Source organism: Ambystoma mexicanum, chromosome 10 (genome assembly GCF_040938575.1).
Source record: "Ambystoma mexicanum isolate Mex_15411 chromosome 10, UKY_AmexF1_1, whole genome shotgun sequence".
NCBI classification, from domain to species: Eukaryota; Metazoa; Chordata; class Amphibia; order Caudata; family Ambystomatidae; genus Ambystoma; species Ambystoma mexicanum.
The window spans coordinates 692196867-692221992 of NC_090932.1; the positions used below are offsets into that span (position 1 = coordinate 692196867).

Consider the following 25126-nt stretch of genomic DNA (forward strand, 5'->3'; position numbering starts at 1 on the left):
CCAGGTTTGGCCTCTGGCTCCAGGGTGTCTGGGGTAGGCAGGAAGTGACGGAGATGCCCGAAACTCCCTGTGCTTGGTCTCCTTGCCCAGTGAAGCACTGCTGCTGTGCTGAAACTTCAAATTCGTAGCCCTTGAGTTGGTGGGACCAATCAACTCCAAAGTAAGCCACCTGGACATCCTTCTCGGAGCTGGTTGAATTTCCACAGAGTTGGTGCTGGAAACCAAATAGCCAGGGAGAGGAACACCAGATTGTGTGTGTTGCTTTTAAGTTGGCCAAGAGCTTCAGGAAGATCCTCCGGACTCCCAGGAAGCAGGACTGACCGAGCCTGAGCCCCCTCAACAGTGTGTGGGGCTCCAGAAGCAAGGAAAGCCCATCTCGACAGCCAGGAACCGCAGTGTTGCTATCTGGGGTAGACGCGAGGAGCTGAAACACTGAGCAGTCACTGATTTGAAGATTGCTGGTTGCGAGCGGTGACTGTCCCATTGCAGTGCAGGAGTTCCCAGAAGTCCTCCCTCTTGTCCCCACGACTGAGGCCCAGGAACAGTGAGATCTGCAGAGCTGCTCAGGAACAGAAGTCATCTGCTACACTCTTTCTTCAATGCAAAGGTACTGTAAAAGTCTGAGAGAACTTACCTCTTGTTGTAGAGTTGCTTGCATCTTCTACCACTCACAAGTCTGAACAGCTTGTGGCCCTACATTTATTCTTATTTTTCTTCAAAGACTTTTAAAACATTGTGCAAAGACTTTTCTACTTACCTACCAGAGGTGCTTCATCCTATAAAAGACTTTTGCCCATTGACTTTGGCCTAGCCTGTTATACTGAATGCCTCTGCTTAGGGGATCCAAAAGTATTTGCCTGCTTAATATTATTTGTGGCCTCTTGTTTGTTCTAATAACCTTTTCCTTTTACCAACTTCTGACAGTATTCTAAAGGCAAGCAGTAAGATATGAATGTCCCCAGCACCCTAGCTCCTGAAGTCACCTGAGGGTCTAGGTTGTGTCTGTGGGCCATTCCAAAAGGGTCTTTACTGATTTAGAAATTAAGTGTACAGTTTAGAAGTGTATTTGTGTTACTTTTATATTGCTCTGTTCTGAAGAAGGCTTATTCTGTCTGACTGATAGATTAATAATTGTTTGTTCAAGACACCTTGTGTGTAAGTGTTTATTTGAATACTTGTCACTGTGAATGTCTGTCACTCCCCTACAGCTCACATTGGCCACTCTTGAGATAAACCTGGCTGCTCAACACGCTACCAAACCTTGTAGTACACGCTTCTACCAAAGGTTGGGTTTCCTATTACCTGTAGTCAGGGTTGTTGTAGTGCTCACAGTAATGTGTTTGGCTTCCCCTTCAGAGTAGAGCGTGGTAGCCGTACAGGGGAAAGTACAGCACTGGTCATCTATGCAGACTGCCACAGTACTGGCCATCAAGTCGCTGCTGAGAATGTCCTCCTGCATCAGCCTTGTCCACCTCTGCAGACTACATGAGACCTCTCCAGGAGTTATTGGATGCGAGTTGGATGCAAGTTTTGGGCACTTTTTGCAGACAAGATCACCCTCTACTAAGAAAGCAGTCGGGCAATATCGTGATGGGGTGTACGGCTGCATCTGGTCCAGGGCACTCTGTTCCAAGTTCTCCCTTACCAGGAGAAAGTCACCACGGACGCCTCTCCATAAGGCTGGGGAGCCCACACCGGGCAGTTGCACGCCAGAGGCCTCTAGCAACCGGAAGAAAAGGGCTTCCACATAAACATCCTTGAACTTTGGGCTGTATTTGCGGCCCTGGATTCTTTTCTGCCGTTGTTGAGGGGCAAGGTGGTGAGGATCTTCACAGACAACACCCCCACCATGTTATTCATCCGGGCGCAAGGAGGGACCCGCTTGCTGGCCCTCTTGAAGGAGGCCCAGGTTATGTGGCGCTGGGCCATTCGGGAAGACCTGATCCTCCCCCTTCACCTGGCGGGCTTCAAGAACACCATTGCGGACCCCTTCAGCAGGGAGCCGTGTTCTTTCCACGAGTGCAAGCTTTGCCAGGAACAGGCAGACCTTCTGTTCAAGGAATGGGGCCAACCCCAGATAAATCTATTTGTGAGGGCGGCGAACTACAAGTGCCAGAAATTCGCCAGCAGGTTCCCTCAGCCGAGGAGCATGGAGATGCATTCTTTGCCATGGGAGGGACTGTTCTGTATGCTGTTCATCCATTTCCACTCGTGCTATGTGTGATTAACACACTTGGACAGTGCCACTGCAGGATGATACTGGCTGCCCCGGCGTGGCTGCAGCAAATCTGCTACTCGGACAGGCTGCGTCTCAGTGGCCCCGTCCATCAGGTTGCCACTGCTCCTGGACCTCCTCCGCCAGAGAGGCGATTCTGCACCACGGCCCAGAGTTGTTGAACCTGAGGGCATGGCTCCTGCCACCCCAGAGTTTGGAAGTGATCCTTTACCTGTGGAATGTAAGGACATTCTGTCCAGTGCCAGAGCCTTGTCAACATTGAATTGCTACGGCCATAAGTGGAAGCGCTTCTCCTTGTGGTGCTGGGCTCAGACTATTCCTCTGCGTGTAATAGCCCGGCAGATTTTACCATACTTGCTTTCCTTGGCAAAGGCTGGACTGGCTCACACTTTATCAAGGTGGATCTCACGCCATATCCCATTACACTAGGTCTCCGGGTAGGCCGCCTCTGTGGTTGTACAGACTTGTCAAGGAGCACTTCAGGACTTTCCCACCAGTCAAGGCTCTTGCTCCGGCTTGGGAGCTCTATGTAGTTCTGACTAAGCTCATGGGCCCCCCTTTTGAGCCTATGCATAAGGCAAGCCTCAAGGTTCTCACTTACAAAGCCACTTTTCGTATAGCTATTACTTCGGCAAGAAGGCTAAGTGAGCTCCAGGCGATGTCCATTTCAGAGCCTTTTGGCAGAATACATAAAAACAAGGTGGTCTTGAACGCACCCACGGTTTTGCATCAAAGTTAATTTCCAGATTCCATGTCAACCAATCTTTTGAACTGACAACATTTTTTCAGCCCTCCATACTCTAGATGTTAGAAGGGCTGTCGTGTACTACCTCAAAAGCCTAAGCCAATTAGGAAAACTGGCTAGTTCTTTGTTACACAAGCTGCAGGAAGAGATGGTGAGCCTGTCTTAAAGGCAGCCATTTCTAAATTGATAATTAAATGCATACATCAATAGCCAACAAGTAACTACCATTTACACCTAGAGAACACAACACATAGTACATGTGCCACATCAGCCTTCATTGTGAATATTCCTTTGCAGTCAATATGTAGAGTAGCAACATGGAGTTCAGTCCACACATACACTCCACATTACTGTGTGGGCACACATCAAGGAGTGACACCCAAGTGGGACACGCAGTCTTAAAACGTCTATTTGCATCTCTTCTTTCTAACACACCTACTCCTGGTGCTGCTCGCAAGTCTATGCAAAGCATATAATTCTAAGCAGAGCCACAAGCCTCAGAAGACAAACATGACATACCTGTCATTGTCTTTCTAATGCTTGTATCTGCTTAGATTCACATGTGCCCACCCTGCCTCCCCTCCTTTGGAGTAGAAGATACATAGACAACATGCACCTCTTCACAACTTTTAATGTTTTTACTACACACTTCATGCAACCTCAAGTCAGAAATAAAACAATCTGCGGACCTTGACGCGTGAAGGACCATGGATACAATACACATCACAGTATGGATAGTATTACAAATACGCCCTGTCAATGTCACTTTTCGATTTCGAAAACAAATCATGTAATACTCCGCACCCACCCCTGGATGTCGGCCTATGTAAAGCATGTGAATCGAAGCAGATAAGAATCGGAAAGACAAATGCATGTGTCGTTTGTCGGATTATGTGTCAATATTTGACTATAGATTATATTGCTTTGTGTTCATTTTAAAATGCTAATAAATAATTGTATATGTTTGTACTTGCCCGCCTATCTGGAATTATTGTGTTGCTCTGCATGGACGCATTGTAGCCCTGACAACTTTCCCCCTTCCTGAGTCTAAGCCTTAGCACTTTGCTTCCTACCTTCACTAGAATTCGGTGTCTTTCGTGTTAAAAATAGTTCGGCCTCCCAAAATCTGTCCCCAGGGTTGATTCTGGAAATCCATCAACTCCTAGTGTAATACCTCTGACCATGCCTTCAACACCAGTTCCAGAAGCAGGCTCTCGGTGCCCAACTAACCTAAGAATCTTTATCCCAGGACATCAGGCAAGCCCTCTGGTTCAAAACCCCCACAATGGGAACCTCCAGGTACCTGGAGTACCTAGATTCATGTGACTGCATCACCAAACATATTTTTCATTCCTTCCCTGTGACTGGCTGCTTCCCCGTGAATAATTGTTCTTCCCCTGGGTCTCCATGACCCTATACTCAGAAGCTGAATCCTGAGTCAGATGAATGTGGAAACCCTGCATAGTGAACTACCACAGACTGCGTACAGTTTACACTGCAGTTCCTCTGGTCCTGACCCCTCATTACTGGATTTTGAACAGTCCTCCTTCCCAAAAGTCTTCAGATCCCATCTGCTCTGCGCAAATGACAAAGCCTTGGTGGTCGCCAGCTTGTGCCATGTTAGGCAAGATTGTATGCAGTACCCTTTGGGTGCATTACAACAACCCTGACCTCCTGGCAATAGGGACCCAACCTTTGGTATAAGTCTGAACTACACAGGTTGGTAGTATGGTTGAGCAGCCAGGCTTATCTCAAGAGGGGTCAATGTGAGCAGTAATGTTGACAGTTTTTCAGTACAGTTATCCAAATAAACACCGATACTCAAGGTTTCTTGATAAGATAATTTATTTCAGTCAGTTATACAAGCCTTTTTTTTTTAGAAAGGGAGCAAAACATGGAACACTTAACTATACTACAAAACACACACTTAGTTTCTCTAAATCAGATGATACCCACTGGGGATGGCACGCACACTTCCTACACCCTCAGGTGACTTTAATAGCTAGGGCACTGTGGACATTGATTTATCACTGGTACATTTAGAGCAATGCTGAGTTTGGTGCAAAAGATGCAACGTAGGAATAAAACCAAGGTTACCCAATAATTCAGCAACGGGCAAGTACTTTTTGGAACCTTCCAATGCAGAATAAATTAACCCTTTCCTGGGGAAAGATCAAGCACAGAGTCAGATGTAAGAAGAGTCACTCTGGGAGCCAGGACAGTCCATGTTAATTGCACAGTGTCAAGGGGAGCTGAAGATCTTCTTTGCAGGTAGGTAAGAAAAAGTCTTGCACAGTGTAGAAATGGGTGTAGAAAATAGAACACTTGAAGGGCCACACGCTGGGAGGCTAGTGAGGGGCAAAGCGTTAGCAACTCTGCAAGGTAACCAAGTTGGGTCTCAACTGAGAGCAAGCAAGGCTACACAACAAGAGGTAAGATCCCATAGACATTACAGTACCTCTGGTTAGAAGAAATGGTTCCAGCTGGCTTCTGTTCCCATGCAGCTCTGCAGGTCCTGTTCCTGAGCATCAGTCTTGCGGATAAGAGGGGGGGACGTCTGGGGACTCCTGCTCTGCAATGGGACTGTCGGCGGCAGCAATGGGCAAACTTCAATTCAGCGGTGCTTCAGTGTTTCAGATCCTCGCGTCTGACTGCAAATGGCAACACAGCGGTGCTCTGATACCACTTCAGACTTTCCTCGCTTCTGGGGTCCAGCACTCTGTTGAGGTCGCTCAGGCTTGGTCAGTCCTGCAACAGGGAAATCCGGAGGATCCTACTAGCGCTCGGGACAGACTTAAAAGCAACGCACGCAATTTGGTGTTCCTCTCCTTGGCTCTTCGGTTCCAGTAGCAACTGCAGTGGAAATGCAACCAGCTTCGAGAGGATGTCAAGACGGGCTTATGTTGGAGTTAATTGGTCCCACCAATTCAAAGGGAGTAGTTGTCCTTGCAGGGCATCTCTAATCAAGGCAAATTTGTAGCTTCAGCGCAGCAGCAGGGCTTCACAGGGCAAACCAACGGGCCAGGAGTTGCAGCAGGCGTCTCTTCCAAGTTCTTATTCAGATTCCTTCCTCCAGTGGTCGACTCTGCCTTCCAAGCCAAAAAACCTCACCTTTTATGCAGGTGTTAGGCAGAGTTTTATGCAGTACCCTTTGGAACCACTACACACAACTAGGACTACAGGTGTAAGCAAAACAAGGTTTGGTATAAGTCTGTACTACACAGTTTTGGTAGCGTTGCTGAGCAGCCAGGCTTATCTCAAGAGGGGAATGTGAGCTGTAATGTTACACAGAGGTCTACAATCACAAGTATTCAAATAAACTCTTACACTCAAGGTTTCTTGGTAACACACTTAATGTATTTCACAGTCCGTTATAAAACATTCACTAGAAGGAGGCAATCTATATTACACACAAATATACTTCAGTACTTTATACTGTACGTTTCTGAGGCCTTTAAACTACTTTGAAGGAGGAACAAAATAGCATTCAGAGTACTTTGAAGTAGGAGCAAAAAAGGCATAGGTTAATAAAATAAATAAGATTAGTTACTCTTACACAGTGTAAATACTTTGAGTTCATCAGAGGAGTTCATTCAATGCAATAGGTCAGTCCAAAGTCAATGGGCTGAAGTCTTGTATAGGATAAATAAGTTCTGGAAGTTAAACGGAAAAGTCTTTGCCAAAGTTCTCAGAAGTAGTTTGTAAAAGAGAGAATCATATGTTTGGTCACAAGCTGATTAGGCCTGCAAGTTGGGAAAGTTTCAAGCACTTTCACCGTGAGAGGTAAGGACTCTGTCTCGTTTCACAGTACCTTACAAATGAAGAAAAAGTTGCAGCTGAAGACCTCTGTTCCTGGCAGTTCCTGCAGATCTCACTGTGCCTGAGCCTCAGTCGTGGGGACATGAGAGGGGACTCCTGCACTGGGGCTGGTTGCAAAGCTGGCAACTGGCAAATCTTCGATTCCGGTAGCTGTAGTAAAGTACACAAACTGGTGTCCCTCTCGCTGGTTATTAGGTTTCCTGCAGCATTCTGAGGAAAATACTACCAGCTCCGAGAATGGTATCCAGGTGGCTTCGTGTCGAGTTGATTGGTCGCACCAACTCAAAGAGAAGTCGTCCTTGCAGGGCTTCTCTGACAAGGTGAACTTAGCTATTCGGCCTGCAGCAGGGCTTCACTGGGCAAACCAACGGTCCATGAGTTGCAGCAGTTGTCCTCTTCAAGCTCGTCTTCGGGTCTTTCGTTCCAGTGATCGACTCTGCCTTCCAAGCCAAGAGACTCGCGTTTTATTCAGTTCTCTCCCATTCATTCCAGCCTACCTGTCACTCACCCAGTCAATCACGCCAGAGTGCATTTGGGTCTCCTAGGACACTAAGCACAGGGAGATTTGGGCACCTCCCTCACTTCCTGCCCACCCCAGAGGCACAGGTGCCAGAGGCAGTCTTCAGTCCTGAAGCCCGCCAAAGACGTAAGAACAAAGGGACCAGACCTGGTTTGGTGCACAGAGACCAACTCTAGAAGAACCTTTCGCCAAAGAAATGGGCAGGGTGGGGGGGAAAGACCAGGACCTGTTTAAACAAAGGGGGCTCAGACGTCATCTTGAAAAACATGGCTCCCGCGATTTAACGCTACCGGTGTTCGCGGTCGGGAAAAATCATGGTAGTTCGTTGTAAAACCACTGCCACCAGCCATTTCGAGAGGAAAAAGTAGCATTTGACTGCTACATGTTTTTCTAGACAGTGGATACCAGGTAACCCCTCCAGCAATCTATAGTAAATTAGGGTGTGCTGGGTCTAGGAATTAAAACAAGTCTACTAAAGTCAATTTCACTTTACTTACTTTGGGAAACTGTCGTTTATCCCAGAGAAGGTATTTAAACCTTGGGAAAGCCTGAAAAGGTTTCCCTGTGCCACTGCACTGAGGGCGCTGTGTGACACACATGAAAAGATGATGCCTATGGAGTTGTCTAAAACTCCATAACCAAAGAAAACACAAGAGCAAAACACATTCAAAATACACAAGAGTGGGGGAAAAAGGCAAATTCTCTCTCCAGGTAAAAAACTCAAGTCCTCAAAATCAAGCAAAGTTCCTGGTGGTCTCTAAGGTGAAGGGAATTGGTACATTCATGAGAATTTTTCCTAACAGCAGGTTTCTCCCATTAATTCCAGTCTAGCTGTCCATCACACAGCAGGGTGACTGTCCTTGCCGGACAGCTAGCCTGCCAGTGACCTTCGGGTGCATTCCTGTAAGCAAAGGAATTAGACACGGGCAGTTTCAGGCACCTCCCTCACTTCCTGCCCTTGCCAGACATAATGGAGCCAGAGGTGGGTTTCACTTGTGATGCCCGCCAACGACAAAACTAACAAAGGGGCCAAACCTGGTTTGGCGCGCAGAGTAAATCTCAAGAAGGACCTTCCCGATGATAAATGGTGAAAAAAGAAGACTGGTGCCATTTTGACGAAATGGGCACCCAAGGGTGCCATACCGTGGCTGCGAACGCAGCCCGCGGTAAAAACGCACCATGGTAGTAAAAAAAGTAAACCACTGCCAACAGCCAATAACTGTAGAAAGTGTAGCATAACAATGTTTCATGAGAAACTAGACAAAGGGTATACTAAGTAAACCGTCCAGCACCCAATGTAAATGTAAGTAGTCCATTTCACTTCGCTGGTCTTGGAGATGGTAGTTTATCCAAGAGAAGGTATTTGAACCGGTTCCATGTGATAAAATTGCAGCAAAAATTGCTGTGGTTACAAAATATTGTGGCAAAAATGATACCCCCTCAACCCCTGGACCCATTATACCATTTAAGGCGGGCGTGGGACACCCCCGCAACCCCCACTCCCCTTAAATGGTATAATGGGGCACACCTTTACTGGGTCAAACCACAGCATATTTGCCGCAATTATTTTTTACTGTGACATTTTTGCCGCAGTTTTATTACCTGATGCCCTTTAACCTTTGGGAAATCGAAGACTTCCCTGTGCCACTGCACTGAAGGTGCTGTGTGACACAATGCAAAGATGATGGCTACGGAGTTTGTCAGACTTCAAAGTCAAAAGAAACACATAATATATTGCATTAAAATTGCATGAGAGATAAACAAAAAGTCCTAATGTCCAGCAAAAAGAGCTGGGGGTCTCTAAGGTGGAATTGAATTAGCACATTTCTGAGAATTCTCCCCAACGTGCCACAAGTCGACTTCTCCCTTTGTTCCAGCTTCTTAACTTCAAGGGAACCTGTCATGAATCAACTGTTGTGACCGCAACTCGAAAGACTCCTGCCTGTGCTTTGGGACAGTAGCCGGAACTTGCCTTCCTCCAACCTGTGAAGTGTCCTGGAGAGGCCTGCAATTATGGTTCTTCATGCATTTTAGTCAACAGGCTGCAGCTGCACTAGACCGAATTAATGATTGAACCTGCAATACATATGCACCGCTCACTGGAACCAACAGCCGGAAGGTCAACCCTCTCCCCTCCCTCTCTCTCCCCCAGATGAGTCACATTGGCATCTGGGAAATTCAAAGCCTTGGGGGTAAGTAAACTCTGTTTAACTGTCCTCCTTAAGATAGCATTGGCAACCCGTCCCTACCACCAACACAAACCCTTTGAAACCCTCCTACAGAGACTTCATTCTGGTGAGAAACATTTTCGCTCCTGTGACTTTTTGAGCACAAGGCCTCATTCATCTCATGGTTTGCACTTCTTAAGTGAGGTTATCTTGTGATCTGGTTCCATCATTGACTGCATCTAAAATACGTACCTGCTTTTCCGAAATAAGTTATTTGATGTATATTTTAACATATGGTGACTGTATATGTTTGTATTATAGTGTTGTGCAACAATACTACCTGTTAGATTAATTTTCCAGTGTGTTCACGAGGCCTGTTATAAATAGTCGTATTTTCCTGGGAATAAGCCTAGCCTGCTCTCCATTGCTACCCTGATTGGGTTTTGGCTAACCTTTGGCTTCCCACATCACGATCACTAAGGTGGCCTCCTAAAATCCTGTCCAGCAGGCCAGCTTCTAGAAATCCATTTGAACAATAACCATAACTTGTTTTATTGAAATTGCATGGTTTTCATACCTTTGACTTATGTTTCAGCTTCCAGTTCGGTTGCTGGAGCAGTGGGCCTGACCACCTCTGGAGAGAGTGAGTCTGATGATTCAGAGATGGGAAGGCTACAAGGTATGGCTTTTTTGTGTTACAAAGGCTCATTTAATTTTAATTTGGGGAAGGTGTAAACTCAATATTTGTCACTTGAAGCTGCTACCAAATAGGGTTTCTGTGGCAGTGAAATAATATTTGATTATTTAGACTAGTTCATTTACAGGGAATCGAGAAAGAACAAGAGTGCAGATTGCATGCAAAATAATGTAAACTTCAATGCAGATTTCACATACTGGTTTAGTACGAAAGAATGTTTGCCCAGACATGCAAGTAAATGTTTTGTTAAGCATCTATAAGTAAAATCTTGGAAAATGAATGATCCTCTATTCCTTGCTCCGTTAATAGTTTGACAGTTTCATCCATAGTATCACAATTGTTTGAAACAAAGCATTTAATACCTTGATATACTGTTTTGTGCTGTATCAGATTGTTAATTGCCATAGCAGACACACATCACAAGAAAATCTGTTAAGAAAACCCTAGACCAAAAACTAGCCACTGAGCGAAGATGAGCATCAGGGCTGAATAAAAACATAAACCCGAAGAGAATGGAAGCACATTACGAACACCTTCCCTACACAACACCTTGCTGCTCGAACTTGTTAGTGTTTTTCTAAAGTCCACCAGTGGTAGGACTGTAAAAGACTCTCCTTTAGTGTACAGGGCTCCAATTCTTCGATTTAGACCTGAACTACTGAAAAGGTTTGGTAGCTATGACTGAGCTGCCAGGCTTAGTCTAGGAGGGAGAAGGGCTGTAGGCAGTACAGAGAATTTGGAGCATACACATCGGCCAAAGAAACATTGACAAACTAAACGTTATATGAAAAATAATGTTCTGTTCTATACATGCACCAAGGCAAAGATATTTCTTCAGTAAGGTAAGTACTATACATTCCATAATACAATGAAAAAACCAATGGCTAATGCAGTAATTAAATTACTTTTGTAGTAAACCTTTTCATAACAGCAATCAGCAATTCACAAAGTAAAATCAGTTTTGTAACCAGCATCTAATTAGTTTCATGAAAGAAGATAGTGAAACACCAACTCAAGGTAAAGAACTTTGCAGTTCTTTGAAAGAAGTGTTGGGCTTTAGTAGTCCATCCCTATCTAGTTATGAAGTCTGTCCGGGTCAAATTGGAGGTTAAAAAAAACAAGGCACACGCTGTAGAAAGTCAAGAGTTCCTGTGGTAATCTTCTTTAGCGAGGAACTAACCCTAGTCCTTCCATCCGGAGCTTCTCTGTCGAATTGAAAAGTTTCAGCACAGCAGCAGGGCTTCACTGGGCAATTTCAAATGCCCAGGAGGATGCAGCAAGCTTTGTTCACGGTTTCCTCATCGGGTCTTTCTCCCAGTGGTTGACTCTGCTTCTAGTCCCAGCATATTTCTCCCATTCATGCACAGCCTAGGCTGTCAATCACACAGCAGGGTGGCTGTCTTGAAGACAGCCAGCCCGCCAATCAGGACTGGTTGCATTCAGGCATTTCCAGATACAAAGGGCAGGGGAGTTTCGGGAACCTCCCTCACATCCTGCCCTTCCAGACACCCTGGAGCCAGAGGCGGGCCGACAATGACCTCCGACAATGAAGAACTACTGACATGTTTGAAAGGTATGGAAGCAAGGATGACGGTCACGTTTCAGGCCCAAATAGGGCAGCTGAAGGAGGAACTAAAAACATCCTTGCAGGAGGTCCGAACGGAGCTGAAGGAGCTAGGGGACAGAGTGGACTCAGTGGAGAATGGTCTGTCTAGCATTGCGGAAGAAGCAAAGCAGAATAGCATCCTGCTAGACCAAGTGGCCAGGGCTACCATCAACCTTGAACTGCAGGCCGAGGACCTTGAAAACAGATCACGAAGGTCCAACATAAGGATTAAAGGCCTGACAGACAGTGCTAGACAGGGACCTTCGGGACACGATGCAACAAACCTTCAGCAACATGCTACCCGACACCTTGCCCGAAACAGTAGGGTTCGATAGAATATATTGTGTGGGCCCCAAGAGAAATGATACAGGCGCTTGGCCCAGGGATGTATTGGTTTCCCTCACATCCTACGGAATGAAAGGAAAGCATCCTGAGAGTGCAAAGAGTAATGGGGAACAGTCCAGAGTCCAAGAGGGGAGAGAGGAGAGCGGGGGGAGTGGGGTGAGAGCCTGGTTAGGCAAGATGGCAGGGAGGGTGCACAACATCCCTTACACACACTGAAATGGACATGACAGTGGTATCCCTGAACACACAAGGGCTGAATTCGCCCATGAAATGCCGGGCACTTCTGGATGGGGATCCTTCAAGAAACTCATCTCCTCCCTAACGACAAAAAGAGGATGGCCCATCCATAGGGCCTTCCCCCAGCAATATTACGCATCCAGTGGGGAAAAGAAGCGGAGAGTGGCCATCCTGATCAGTCAGGAATTGGGTTTAAAAAAAAAAATCACAGCTCCGCAGAGATACAGAAGGGAGGTACCTCAGGCTTAAAGGCACGATAAGGGGAAACACTTATACAATAATAGCCCCATATGCCCCCAATGAAAAGCAGGATATATTTATCTCTGGAATATTGTAAAGGTTTAGCAGCTGGTGCGAAGGTCAGCTGATCATAGGGGGGACTTTACCTGTGTTATGGACCTGACACTGGACAAAACACTCCCACCCACAGTAGCGGATCAGAAAAATAGGCAAGCATTAGGAAAAATTCTCTTTCGGGAACTGGGGGTAATAGAAATATGGCGGTTCTTCCAGGGGGGGAAATGTAGGATACACACACTACTCTGCAGTCCACATGGGCTATTTCTAGGCTAGACCTGATCCTGATCACAGCAACATTGGTCCCCCAGGTGACAAAAGTAGAGAGAGTGGAATATTGTTAGGGAGAATTCTCTGTAAAGGCTAATTTCCCAAACCTAGTGAGTTCCCCAGCAGCTTTGCTGGATTTTTGGGTTTTATTTTTTTCTCCTGCTAAAAGTGAGACTCTTTTTCTCCCACTCTTAGGCATGATTTGAGAATGTCCTTTGACTTTGTAATGTGTTTTATGGGCTATGGGGTCCTTTACTCCATAGGGCTTCATGTGTTTTTGATAAGTGTTACACTGCACCCTCAGTGCAGTAACACTGGGGTGTCATAGTGACCCCCAAACATAGACTCCATGCCCTGGGACTGACTACTGTCTCCCAGGGCATGTAAAGTCACCAGTGACTTTACTAGTCTTAAATTGTGAACAGAACCAGTAGAAACCATCATATTGTGGAAGTTCTGGTAGGGGTAATTAGATTGCCCCTGGGTCTGTTTTCCCAGGGGGGCACTGTGCAGTCCCCCCTCGTCGAGTTTCTGGCTGGTGGCAGTGGTTACCACGCGAAATATTCCACTAGAAAATTTCCTATGGGATTTTCCCATTCATTTTAAACGCACCACTTTTTTGGTGCAGTGTTAAAGATACCGCCGGGTTATTTAATATTTATTCCCCGGTTGGATTTTCTTGCCAGGACTCGGTTTTAAAATGGCGTTTGTGTTCGCCTCTGTAACTCCAACCCAAGTCGAGCCCTTTGTTCCACTTTTGGCGGGCTTCTGCACAGAAGCCTCCAAAAGTGGTGCCACTCTGTCTGGGGTCTACAGGATGTGTGGGAGGGGGAATAGGCACCCTGGACTGAGTTGCCTCGGCAACTCAAGTCGCACTCTTGTGTGATTGGCCCAGTGGTGAGCCTCCCGGTTCACCACTTAGCATGTTTGAGTGACAGCTAGGACTGGTGAATGGGGGTTTTCTGCATAAAATCCGAAGAGGGAGAAGCTGAGCCGACCTGCAGCGAGGACACCACCGGTGGAGCCCTGCTGAACTGACTCACCACTTCCCAACGACAGAGAAGATCTTCTTCCAGGAGAGTCTTCTTCCTTTGAGCTGGTGGGGTTAACCAGTTCGCCCTCTTTTCGCCTTCCTGGATGGCCTCTTGGTCGAATCGCCCGTGCCAAGCACCCCGGCGGCCGGAGCCACGCTTCACCACTACCGCGAATAAATGGGTAGTACCTTTTAACCAGGAAACTCTGTGGCTGGTTTCTTCCCTGGCAGTGCAACGACCTCCAGCTTTCCTCCACGTCGAGATCTTCTCTTCCCTTGGACGAAGCACCGACTTGCACCCGCTGCCAGGAACAACTGCCCCCGCTGGAGCTTTCTCACCATTTCAGGTACTGTGTCCCGCCTGGTCTCCCTTTCAACAGACTGTTCAATTTGTCCCGTAAATCCTTGACTCTCTATCCTGGGGTGACCTGGGACCTGTTAACTAACTTTTCTGAACTGATCGAACTCCTTTTTGAACCATCTGCAAGGACTTTTAAAGAGTACTTGAACTGTGTGATCTTGGGCACTTTCCGCCTTGCTCTCCAAGAGTGGGCCTGGCCTATGAACTTTTTGCTCCACTGTAGACTCTGCCTTTCTTGTTTCGCTGTGGTTCTGTTAAGTGTTGGTATTGTGTGCTTTACTATTTCTGCCTTTTCTCTCCCTTTTTAAATAATTATTGGGGTGCCATCTTGGTTAAGAGCTCACCTCTGTGTTGATAATAAGTGGTGTTCTTTTCCTAAGACTTGTCGAATAATTAATCAGGGAGGTGTATATATTTCTAGTGACTGTTTGAACTTGCTTGACATATTAGTGCCAGTGTATTTTTACAAGTGTTTTTAAATAAATGATATACTTTTATACCAAAGCTCTGGTCAGTGTTTGCTTGTGCTACTGTATTTTTGTACCTAATGTGTATGCTCTATATACTGCCTGACTCTTCTTGAGAGAAGTCTGACTGCTCAGCCACAGCTACCAGGTAAATCTGGGTGGTACAGACTGCTACCAATTGGGTTTACTGCGAACACCTGTGGTCTTAAGCTTTTTGCAGTGGTCCCTAAGGGAACTGCACAGGTTTCTGCCTAACAAATATCTCTCGGACCATGTGCCTGTGGTGGTTGGCATCGAGCTGGGGGGAGTAGGGAGCAGGAAAAAGCCAGCTTGGAGATTAAACGAGTTGATACTGAGGGACATCCCACTCGGGGCATATATGGAGAGTGCTATAAATAACTACTTCAGAGAGACCGATAACTCTGAAACAAACTGGGGGGTGGTCCGGGGAGAGTTCATCTCTCAAGCAGTGGCATATTGCAGAGAAAGAGCCCTTATAACACAAAAGTTAGAAAAGGAGGTAAAGGAAGCAGAAACCTACACAAAACCCGCCAATCGAGGAAATCCCTGAGGGAGCTTGGGAAGATTAGAGCACGGCTCGAGAACCACACAGTGGATCGGGTAGCCCAAACACTGTTGAATACGAAACAATCCTATTACATACACAGGGGGAAAGAAAACCAGTTCCTAGCTGCAAAACTGAAGAAACTAAAAACACACAACTATATAGCACGATTAAGACAAACAAGGGATCCCACGCACAGCAGAGAAAGATGCATTAGAAATAATGGTGCGATTCCACAAGGAACTCCCACACAGCGAAAACCTTGACCCTGAACAGCAGAGCTCCTATATGCCCCCCCCCCACGCTCCCTTACCCCAGATCAGAGCAGAATAGTCAGACACTTGGGGGGGGGGGGGGGGGCCTGATCATAGAGCAGGAGGTCAGTGATGCGATCACAGCATTGCCGGCAAACAAGGCCCCAGGCCCTGATGGCCTGGGAAGTGGCTACTACAAAACCTTACGCGCACAGCTGCTGGCCCCGCTGACACGCCTCTTCAATACAATCAGGGAAGGGGGAGCAGTCATGGCTGACATTGTCAGGTTCCAGGGTACTGAGGCTTTTAAACTGCTGATTTTAGTAGAGTATGCTGGCCTCCCAACTCAAGATGGTCATCTTCCTGCTTGGCCATAATTGGCTACAGACCACTGTGATGCAGTTTGGAACCTCTGGAGAGGTTCTAAACTACCTTTTCATTCCAGACCTGTTAAGGAGAGGTCACAGTGCTCAAGAGCTCTCAGGAAGACTACAGAAACCTAAGAATAAGAATCACACTTCAGGAAGAAAAAACATCAGAAAGTGCCCAAGACTTCATCCAGATAAGTGACTGTTGAAGAAACTTGTTTCAATCTTTAAAGTGAAAATTGCAATTGCTTAAACAATAGTTGTAAATACCAGTTGATATGAAGCCTGAGGAAAAGCATCTGTTTACCAGTGAACATTTTTAAATATTTGTTGGAACTGTAAATATTGTTTACCTTCTATATTGAATTGGATAAAGAAAAAGCATGCGCTAGAACTCGTTTGACCAAGAAACCATGTTTGGAAGCGCGTGAGTTTAAAAAGCATTGCATTTATATTTTGTGCGCTTCGTATAGGAAGAAACGTTTGAAGAAAGGACCTAGCGACATAGGTATATGCGTGTGACTTTTTGGAGGTGAGCCGCGTTCGTGTATCAGAAGTCGGCAGTGACGCAGTATTTGTACAGTTGAGCTGTTCAGGTTAGCAGCTGTGTGCGTGGTACGTGAGAGGAGAATCGTCATCCCATCTTCAACGGTTCAGGCGGGCGCGGCGTGTCAGCTATGCATACACGCCTTCCTCCATGCGTGCATTCTAATTACGGATCAGAACACATCCTCCCGTCTTTGCAGGCAGGCGCTGTAAGTAGCTGTGTAAGCACCCACTAAAGAGTAAGTGAGTCATTGCATATTTAAAGCGCTTAGACAGTGTAAACGTTTTACAAGAAACTCAGACATGTACATATTAGTAAAGTAATGACAACCTGTAGTATCAAGAGACTGTTTAGAAATGATGAGGAAGAAAGCAGAACAGCTACAAGGAAACTTCTAAAGAAACTGAACTATTAAAGCAAGAAGCAGCAAGCAGGAAAATAGTTTAAAGATAACGCCACAGTCAAGTGAAGTTGTTTGTTGAGAAGCAATAATATGGATCACCAAAAACACACTTCTTTCTGAGAGTCTAGTTAACAGTTCTAGTTCAATGTAATAAAATGGAACAAAGAAAGGTTAAAGTTAATGAGCAACGTTTGGCAGGAAGATTCAGAAGTCGGAGAGCTTCTGTTTCAAGCATGTTAAGCAAAGTTACAAAGTTAAGAGAACTTCCAAGATTGTCTCGAAGCAGTTAGCAGAGGCAGACCGGTAAGAGGTTGTGAGAAGAATACATTCATTTAAAAGGCAATAGTGTTGAGGTTTATGCTAATCATTACTGTATTGTTTACAGGGATTCCAGTGCTCCGAGTCGTCTGGAGAATTGAAGGGAACCAGAAGAATCCTGTCAGTTTATTTTCTCCACTCTTCCCAGTCCCCCCCCCTCCTGTCTGGTCAACTCAATAGTTGTTTAACTGTTGGCTGTACGGGTTAGGGGGATCTGGTGGGTAACATGCGGAAAGGAGACCCATAAAATCGCACTACATGCGGATGACATCATGCTCTTCATAAGGGACACCAAAGATACGATGCCCAGGGCCATGTCAAAGCTGCAGGAGTTCGAAAAGGTGTCTGGCTTCTCCATTAACGTCTCTAAATCTAAAGCAATAAGCATCACAGAGAGAAGGGAAGTGATTGAGATCCTGGAGAAGGCATTCCCTTAATCTGGGAAAGGGAGACACTGGAATACCTGGGGATATACTTAACTAAAAACCTAAGCAAACTGTACAAGACAAACATTATACCCCTTTGAAAACAACTGCAAGGGGACATGCACAGATGGGAAACCCAAGATCTGTCATGGATCGCCCGCATTGCGGCGGTGAAAATTACCATCCTTCCCGCCTTCTCCATGTGGTGAGCTCGCTGCCGGTGGCTATACCTCCTACCATGACCAAACTACTACAAAAGCAATATTTAACTTTATATGTCAAGAGGCCAAGAATACTAAAACGAATTCTGATGCGTCCCCCCCACCCCCCACTCCTGGGAGGACTGGGTGTCCGGAGGTTGGCAAATACATAATGGCGCCTCACCGGTGCCAATGCTGAGGTGGGCGAGACTAGAGGACTATAAGGGGTGGTGCCAGATAGAACAGACAGCCACAATAACCCCCCCTGAGAACACAGTTGGTACTAAACGCGAATGCTCGGGAGAAGGGGGCAGCCCTGCTGGAAGCGACCAGGATGCCCCTACAAAGCTGGGACAAAGCCCTGGGGTGGAAATGCATTTTTCGTGGGTTGGGCCCACTCGCCCCACTAACGCAGAACCCAGATTTTACACCAGCGGAAATTTTGGGAGGGGTGGTTGGGCGCAGAATCACTGACTCTAAAGGACATGTACAGGGAAGGATCCCCCCCTGCTCTTCAGACTGCCAACAGAAATTTAGAATTTGGAGGGGGGTGGGGGGGAAGAGCTATATAAATAAACATAAATCAGGCATTGGATTACGCACCCAATGGTGAAAAAAAGCGGGCACGAGGCCTCTGGCATTGTTGGAGTTGACTGCAGGAGAGGGCCTTGCGGCAAAAGGGGTGGCTAGGCTCTACAGATTACTGTGCAATGTACAACTAGAGGACAATCTCTTGTAAGAAGAGCAAATTGGGAAAGGGACATGGGGGAATCAATATCGGAAGAGGAGTGGAGTCCGATATGGGCAAGTGCACCACGATCAAAGAATCTTTGTACAAGTTATGCTATATGTGGTACATGTCCCCCTATCGCCTGCACAAAATCAATATGGGATACCCCCCCTACATGCTGGAGAAACTCTGGGGAGAGGGAAGATTTGTACCACATGTGGTGGACCTGTCCTAAGGCAGTGACATACTGGAAGGGAGTATTTGGACACATAAAATGGGCGTGGCGCTACCAATGTCTCCCAGGACAATTCTGCTGGGAGCAGCAGTGGAAGGCTCTTATGCAGTGTCGGGGCCTAGAGCCGTCTTAATTACTCGCCTATTGTCAGCAGCAAGAATGACCCTGGCACAGAGATGGAAATGTGAGACGGGGCCATTGATGGGCTGGTGGTGGGTCAAGAGCTGGGGGGTGATGGCAATGGGGAAAAAAGTATGGTTAACATCTTTTCTTCCTTAGTCACTGTTTTGCCATTCTAATAGAAAGTAGATGTGAAGGTAAATTACTCTCCTGAGATTAGGTTGTGCCTCTTCCTAAAAGTGATGTGTTGGTTTCACCAGATTCTTCCTGCAGGATAATTGTATGAGTGTCTTCCAACTGTTGGTATCACCAGTTTAGTCCTGTTAGCTGTAACGCTCACCTGATATCCACAGGGACGCCACTCAGTCTGTTTGGACCACCTCCGACTTTAAACCCCCTCCCTTGGACTCTTGTTTGGCTGAGGACCGGGTCTGAAACACAGGAATTTGGGGTTTCGTTTTATTGTCTCTTCCAGCTTGGAGCCCACCTCCCTTGTGGACCCAACAACTCCCCCCGTGTCCCCCTCCACCCTCCTAGTGGTCTCCTCACCATGCTTTATTATATGGTGTGCTTGCCATCCTGCTGCTCTGTGCAGGGGCGCATTGTTGGATGGGTGCGGCGCAACCTAGTTGCTTCACTGGTGCGGACCCTCAGAGTCCAGACCTGCTGCGACTCCCGTTTGTCCAGGTAAGACTGCTGGTTTGGCAGTTTGTCCTTTACTTTGCAATTACCCCTATTAATGTCTCTCCTTCTTCCTTGGGTGCGAATGGAGTTCTGGTGGTGACGTGCTACTTGGGGCTGTGCACAAGATGATAAGTGAAAGCGTGATGCTCGCCGCTATGTGCCTTTTCTTGTGCTGACCTCTTTGTTCTATCTTCCTTGCAGGCCGCTGCGATGTTCCGCAATGGATGCTGCCGTGAAGATGAAGAGCAGTGAGTAAGCGTAGCATGTGCCGCCTTCTTGATCTCTTGTGTGCTGATCAGTGTTTTATTCCCTCTTGCAGGTCGTTAAATGGCCTCGGAATGGCCCTGTGGGCCAAGGGCGAATCAACCCCAGGTAAGCTTGCGCTTGTTCTGATAGTGTTCGATATTGGAGAGTAAACGCTTACTAATGCTGCTTTTCTGTTTCTCTTTTCTTCCCAGGTGCGACTTTCCCAATCGAAGGAGCGCTCGCTGAGATGCTGTATATTCAAGACCCAGAAGCGGAGGACAGAAGCAAGATTCGCTCGCAGGTAAGTGTATGCTAACACTGTTCTTGTTCTTGCAGGTAGCGGGCTCAAGGATGCAGATGAGGATCCAAACAGAATGTGGTGAGCGTCACGCTGCAGCTAGCAGAGTAACGCGAAGCGTGTTCCTCCGCTTGGGCGTGGCTTATATAGCCTGCAGGTATCCCAGGAGCCCCTAGGTCTGACCACACCTAAAACACTAGACTGCATAGCTCAATTCTGGGATGAGCTATGCGTGGGCATCCATGTTGCCCAAAGGCTGTTGCAAGTCCCAGTACTCCAGTTCCCAGGCCTTACACATGAGCCTGGTGCCAAAGGCGACCGGACTGACTCCATGAGTCTTGGTAAGGCCCTTGGAGCCATGATGGAAGACAGTGGTGTAGCCCAGATGACCTATCTGTTGGGGCCAGGGGCAAGGGTCATGACATTAGCATAATTGTAGGAGTGTCCCCCAACTTGGTCTTGCTTCCCCTGACTTGCTGTTAGCCTGTCCAGAATATGTCTGTATTAGTTTGTTGCCTACCTAGAATAACTGAGTCATTCAATAAAGTGTAACATTAGGGTTTACTTTCCCTGTGCTATCTAACCCAGAGTCTGTTTGAACTATCCCTTATAAGTTCTACACCAGTCACTTGTATATTTGGGAAAGATCTAACCTGGACTCCTTGTGAGATATAAAAAGTATATGGGTTTTACTTACCTTGAGTTTGGTGTGTGCCATCCACAAATAAGTTACAAGAGTTACTGCTTATCTCAATCTGTTTGACTGATCTCAAAAGCACCTGTAATAAAGATTTTCCATAATAACTTACTAGAAATTCTTGATTCTATTAAAGACAAGGAGGCTCCAATTATGCTTCTTTCTTTTATTAATGTATAAATGGAAAGCTCAGCAGCAAGTGTTTATGCACCTTACTGATAGCAAAGGTATGCGTGGCAGACAAAAGGTGCATGAAAAACACAAAACTTGGAAAAACATGAACAATAACAGTGTAAATCCGAGAAACTCAATTTCCCATAGTTCGTCGGGAAAGGTCCAGCAATGGTCACCAACATGTGACCTAGTCCACCAATGAGTAACTAGCTGTCCATATAAACAGTCCTGTAAATTATGTCACTTCCTCTTTCGAAGCTGTGAACTTGGCTGTTCAAGAAGAAAAATGGTATAAAGAAGAACTGCAACTGAGGTCATCTCAAGACAGAAGCTGAAACGGAGCCGATTAGACGATCAGGAGGGCTTGTCTGTAGCCGCTGTCAGGGAAACGAAAATAGCTAGAATTAGTTTATGCATCAGAGAACCCTAGTTCCCCTTACGGGGTGGGAGAGAAATAGTGTGTTAACTTGACATACATTACTTAGTCAAATAAGCAGTAGTAACATTCCCAAACAAGTCGCTCAATTGTTACCCAAAGGTGATTAGCGCTGTTATTTCTCTTGCTGGGTGGGATAATGCTCGCCTCCGTGTCTTTAATAGAATCAAGAATTTCTATTAAGTTATTATGAAAAATCTTTACTCTGTCAAGACCGGAGGCTCCCATTATGCTTGTTTAAAGCTTACTCGCCACAATAGATGCTGGTTGTTCTACCGGTTACAGGTAGAATTCCTTAAAAATTGATTCAGCTGATCAGTCCGCCATTCTCATGATATCTTCTAGGCGGTCTCCGACCTGAAATGCTTTGGAAGCCATAGCTCCTCTCATGGAGTGGGCCCCGAAATGCAGGGTATCTATTCCTGCTTCAGTTAAAGTCCAGTGCACCCAGCGTGCTAGTGTTGGAGCTGAAACTGCCTTGTGCGGTTTACGCAGGGCTAACAGCAGTTGCCCGTTAGGAGAAGTTCTAAGCGGGGCAGTCTGCTCCTCGTAAACTTTTAAGCATTTAACTAGGCAAATCTTAGTCTGGTCTTTGAAAGCGGGGTACGAAATCACCCTGGAGCTACATTTAGTCCTCCTGTACAAGTGGAATACTACCCCATCAGGAGAAAAGGTCCTGCCCGCTAGATCGAGAGCTCTGACGTCAGTGACCCTCCTGCAGGAAAGTAAGCAGAGCAGTGTAGTAAGTTGGCCTGACAAAGCAGTCCGGGATAGGTCCTTGTTATGTGGCCATGACAAAGAGATTTGGAACTTTTATTGACGTCCCAAAGCTTATCATAGCGGGACGGGGGCGGAATTGTAAGTCTGATGGCTTTAAGCAATCTGCAAATGAGCTGATGCTCTCCTACTGGAAGCCCCTGAATGAGGTCATGTCAGGTAGAAATAGCTGAGCAGTAGGCGTTAACTGTCCTATAGGCGAGACCTCGACTAAAGATGCCAGGAAATTTAGGATTTCCTCTATAGGTGCTGAAACTGGATGTGAACCGTTCCTCTGGCAACAGTTACTCCAGGTGCTACAGGAGTTAGAATAACTCTTGAGGGTAGCAGGGGCCCAGCTTTCCTCGATGAGGTTGACGGCCATGGCTGAGATGCCGGGAATCCTCCACCTTGACCTGAAATCCTCCAGGCTGCTAGATTCAGTGATCCGTTGAGAAGGGGGTGATGCTGCCCTGACCGATCCAGAAGGAGATCTGGAAATTGGGGTAGAAGGATTGGAAAATCCAAAGAAAGTTCCAGAAGAACTGGATACCCGCTCTGAGAGGTCCAGACCGGGGCTATGAGGACCAGGTCCGTATTCTCCTGACGGGCCTTCGCCAGGGTCCTTGTCATTGTAAAAGGGGGAAAGGCATAATGAATCCCCCAGGTCCATCGCTGGAGGAATGCATTGGTCGCAGCTGCTGCTGGATCCGGTCTCCAGCTGTAAAAGATGGGTAGCTGGGTGTTGAGACGGGATGCGAAGAGATCTACGGACATGGGGCTCCATGTTTGCTGGAGGTGGAGAAAAACTTCTCTGTTGAGCCTCCAGTCGCTGAAATCTGGATTGACGGGAGTGCCAATCCGCCACTATTTGTGAGCCCTGGGAGATATTCCTGTCACTGAGATCCGATGCTCCAAACAGAAATGCCAAAAATCTGTCTAACTCCGTTAGAGGTCTTGATCTGGTCCCTCCCAGGTGATTGATGTACCGTACTGCGGAAATGTAATCCATTTTCAGCAAGATACAACAACTCGCTCTGCCTCTGGCAAAAGAGCGCACAGCGAAGGAGCCTGCGAGGAGCTCCAGACAGTTCATATCCATTTCCAGCTCCTGAGGTGACCAGGTCCCTCCTGTGGCCACAGAGCCACATCTCGCTCCCCAACCAGAGCGACTGGCGTCTTGATTCTATGATATCGGAGGTGGATCCGAAAATGGCTCTGCCGTTCCAGGCTTCCATGTGAGTGAGCCACCAATTGAGCTCCGTTCTCGCGGAGGTTGACAGTATCAGACGCTGAGAGTAGGAGAGGCTCCATCTCAGGTGCTGACCCTTGAGCCTTTGCAATTCTCTGTAATGAAGAGGACCGGGAAAAATCGCTTGAATGGAAGAAGACAGGAGACGGATTACTCTTGCCAACTCTCGAAGAGATATGAAGTCCCTCTGCAGGAGTCTGCGGATCTCCCTCCATGTCACGTGTATCTTGGCTACGGGAAGATGAAGTTGCGAGTTCATGATGTCTACCAGGAAACCGAGAAATTCTAGATTCTGAGATGGACTTAGTACTGATTTCTTCCAGTTTATGAGGAAACCAAGACTCTGTAGTAGGTCGATGGCTAGTCTGGCTTGATGCTCTACTAGGGCTTGAGAATGTGCCATGAAGTTAATGTCATCTAGATAGACGATCAATCTGACTCCCAGTTCTCTCAAGCGGGCTACTACGGGCCATAGAAGTTTGGTAAAGGCCCAAGGCGCTGAGGAGAGCCGGAAAGGTAAACTCGTGCACTCCCAGTCTTGGTTTTTCCAGCAAAACCTGAGATGGCTTACGTGGGGCCTGGTGAATGGGAACTGCTAGGTAAGCGTCCTTCAAGTCCAGGCGCACGAGCCAGTCGTTTGGCCTCAGGATATCCCTGAGCATGTGTTTTCCTTCCATCTTGAAGTGATGGTAGACGATGAAGTCGTTGAGAGCCCTCATTTATCACCGGGTGTACTTTCTGCTTCCTGCGAACCAAGAATATAGGGTTGAAGAAACCGCCTTGGTTCGAGCAGGGGCGAATTGCCTGTTTTAGATGTAGACTGCGGATTTCGCTGTATAACGCTTCCTCGGCTGCTATAGACATGACTAATGGAGCAGGGCGAGCGGTCTGAGGTTGAGCGAAGAACTCTAAGAGCAGGCCGTGCGCTGCGTCCCTGACACATGCATCTCCTGAAATGGAGTCCCATGCTTGTGCAAAAAGAGCTCATCTCCTCCCTATAGTTGTCTGTGGCGCAGGCGCTGCTTTGGGTACACTGACCTGTAGTTTGATTTTGGGCTGGATATCTTGCAGCTCTTCTCCATCCACGACCTCTTCCCCGTCCTCTTGAGGGGAAGAAAGTGTCTGAGCGGTCTTGCCAAGAATTGTATTGGTCTCGGGACTGCCAAGGTCTTCGATCAAAGGCGAAGCGGTCGGAGGAGCGACCTCTGCCTCGTCCGGCCCTGGAGAAAATCTTAGTAGCAAAAACTCTTCTGATGGAGGCTTGAGCCTTATCCAAGGCTGTAAAGGTGCCGACGAACTTCGACATTTCTTTCATAAACGAGTCTCCGAAAAGCAGACCTTGGGCTGCTGCTCCTGATTCCGTATCTGCTAGCTCGGTTAGCTTGTCAATTTTATATAGCATACTCTTACAGCGTTCAGCCGAAATGGCGCAACTGGCATTACCCAGTAGACAGAACTCTTTGCGCCCAACCTGAAAGGATCGCTGGGTCAATGGATCACTGGAATCAATGGCCGCCTCAGCCAGGTCCATAATCTTAGCTAGAGGACCAGTAACGTCCAGGACCCTGTCCTGGCAGGACCTCCAAGCGCAGTCGCTACCCTTTCTCAGGTCTTTCA

The 25126-nt window shown here is 47.0% G+C and overlaps 1 protein-coding gene across 8 annotated transcripts in view; it reads left to right on the top strand.

Moving 5' to 3' along the window:
• Positions 1 to 25126, top strand: part of TRIP12 (thyroid hormone receptor interactor 12) — a 2051777-nt gene that overhangs the window by 351376 nt on the left and 1675275 nt on the right. For all 8 annotated transcript variants that reach the window (XM_069618297.1, XM_069618300.1, XM_069618299.1 and 5 more), the window contains one exon: positions 10084 to 10167. In XM_069618297.1, the coding sequence (XP_069474398.1) occupies positions 10084 to 10167 (84 nt within the window). The remainder of the gene's footprint in view (positions 1 to 10083; positions 10168 to 25126) is intronic.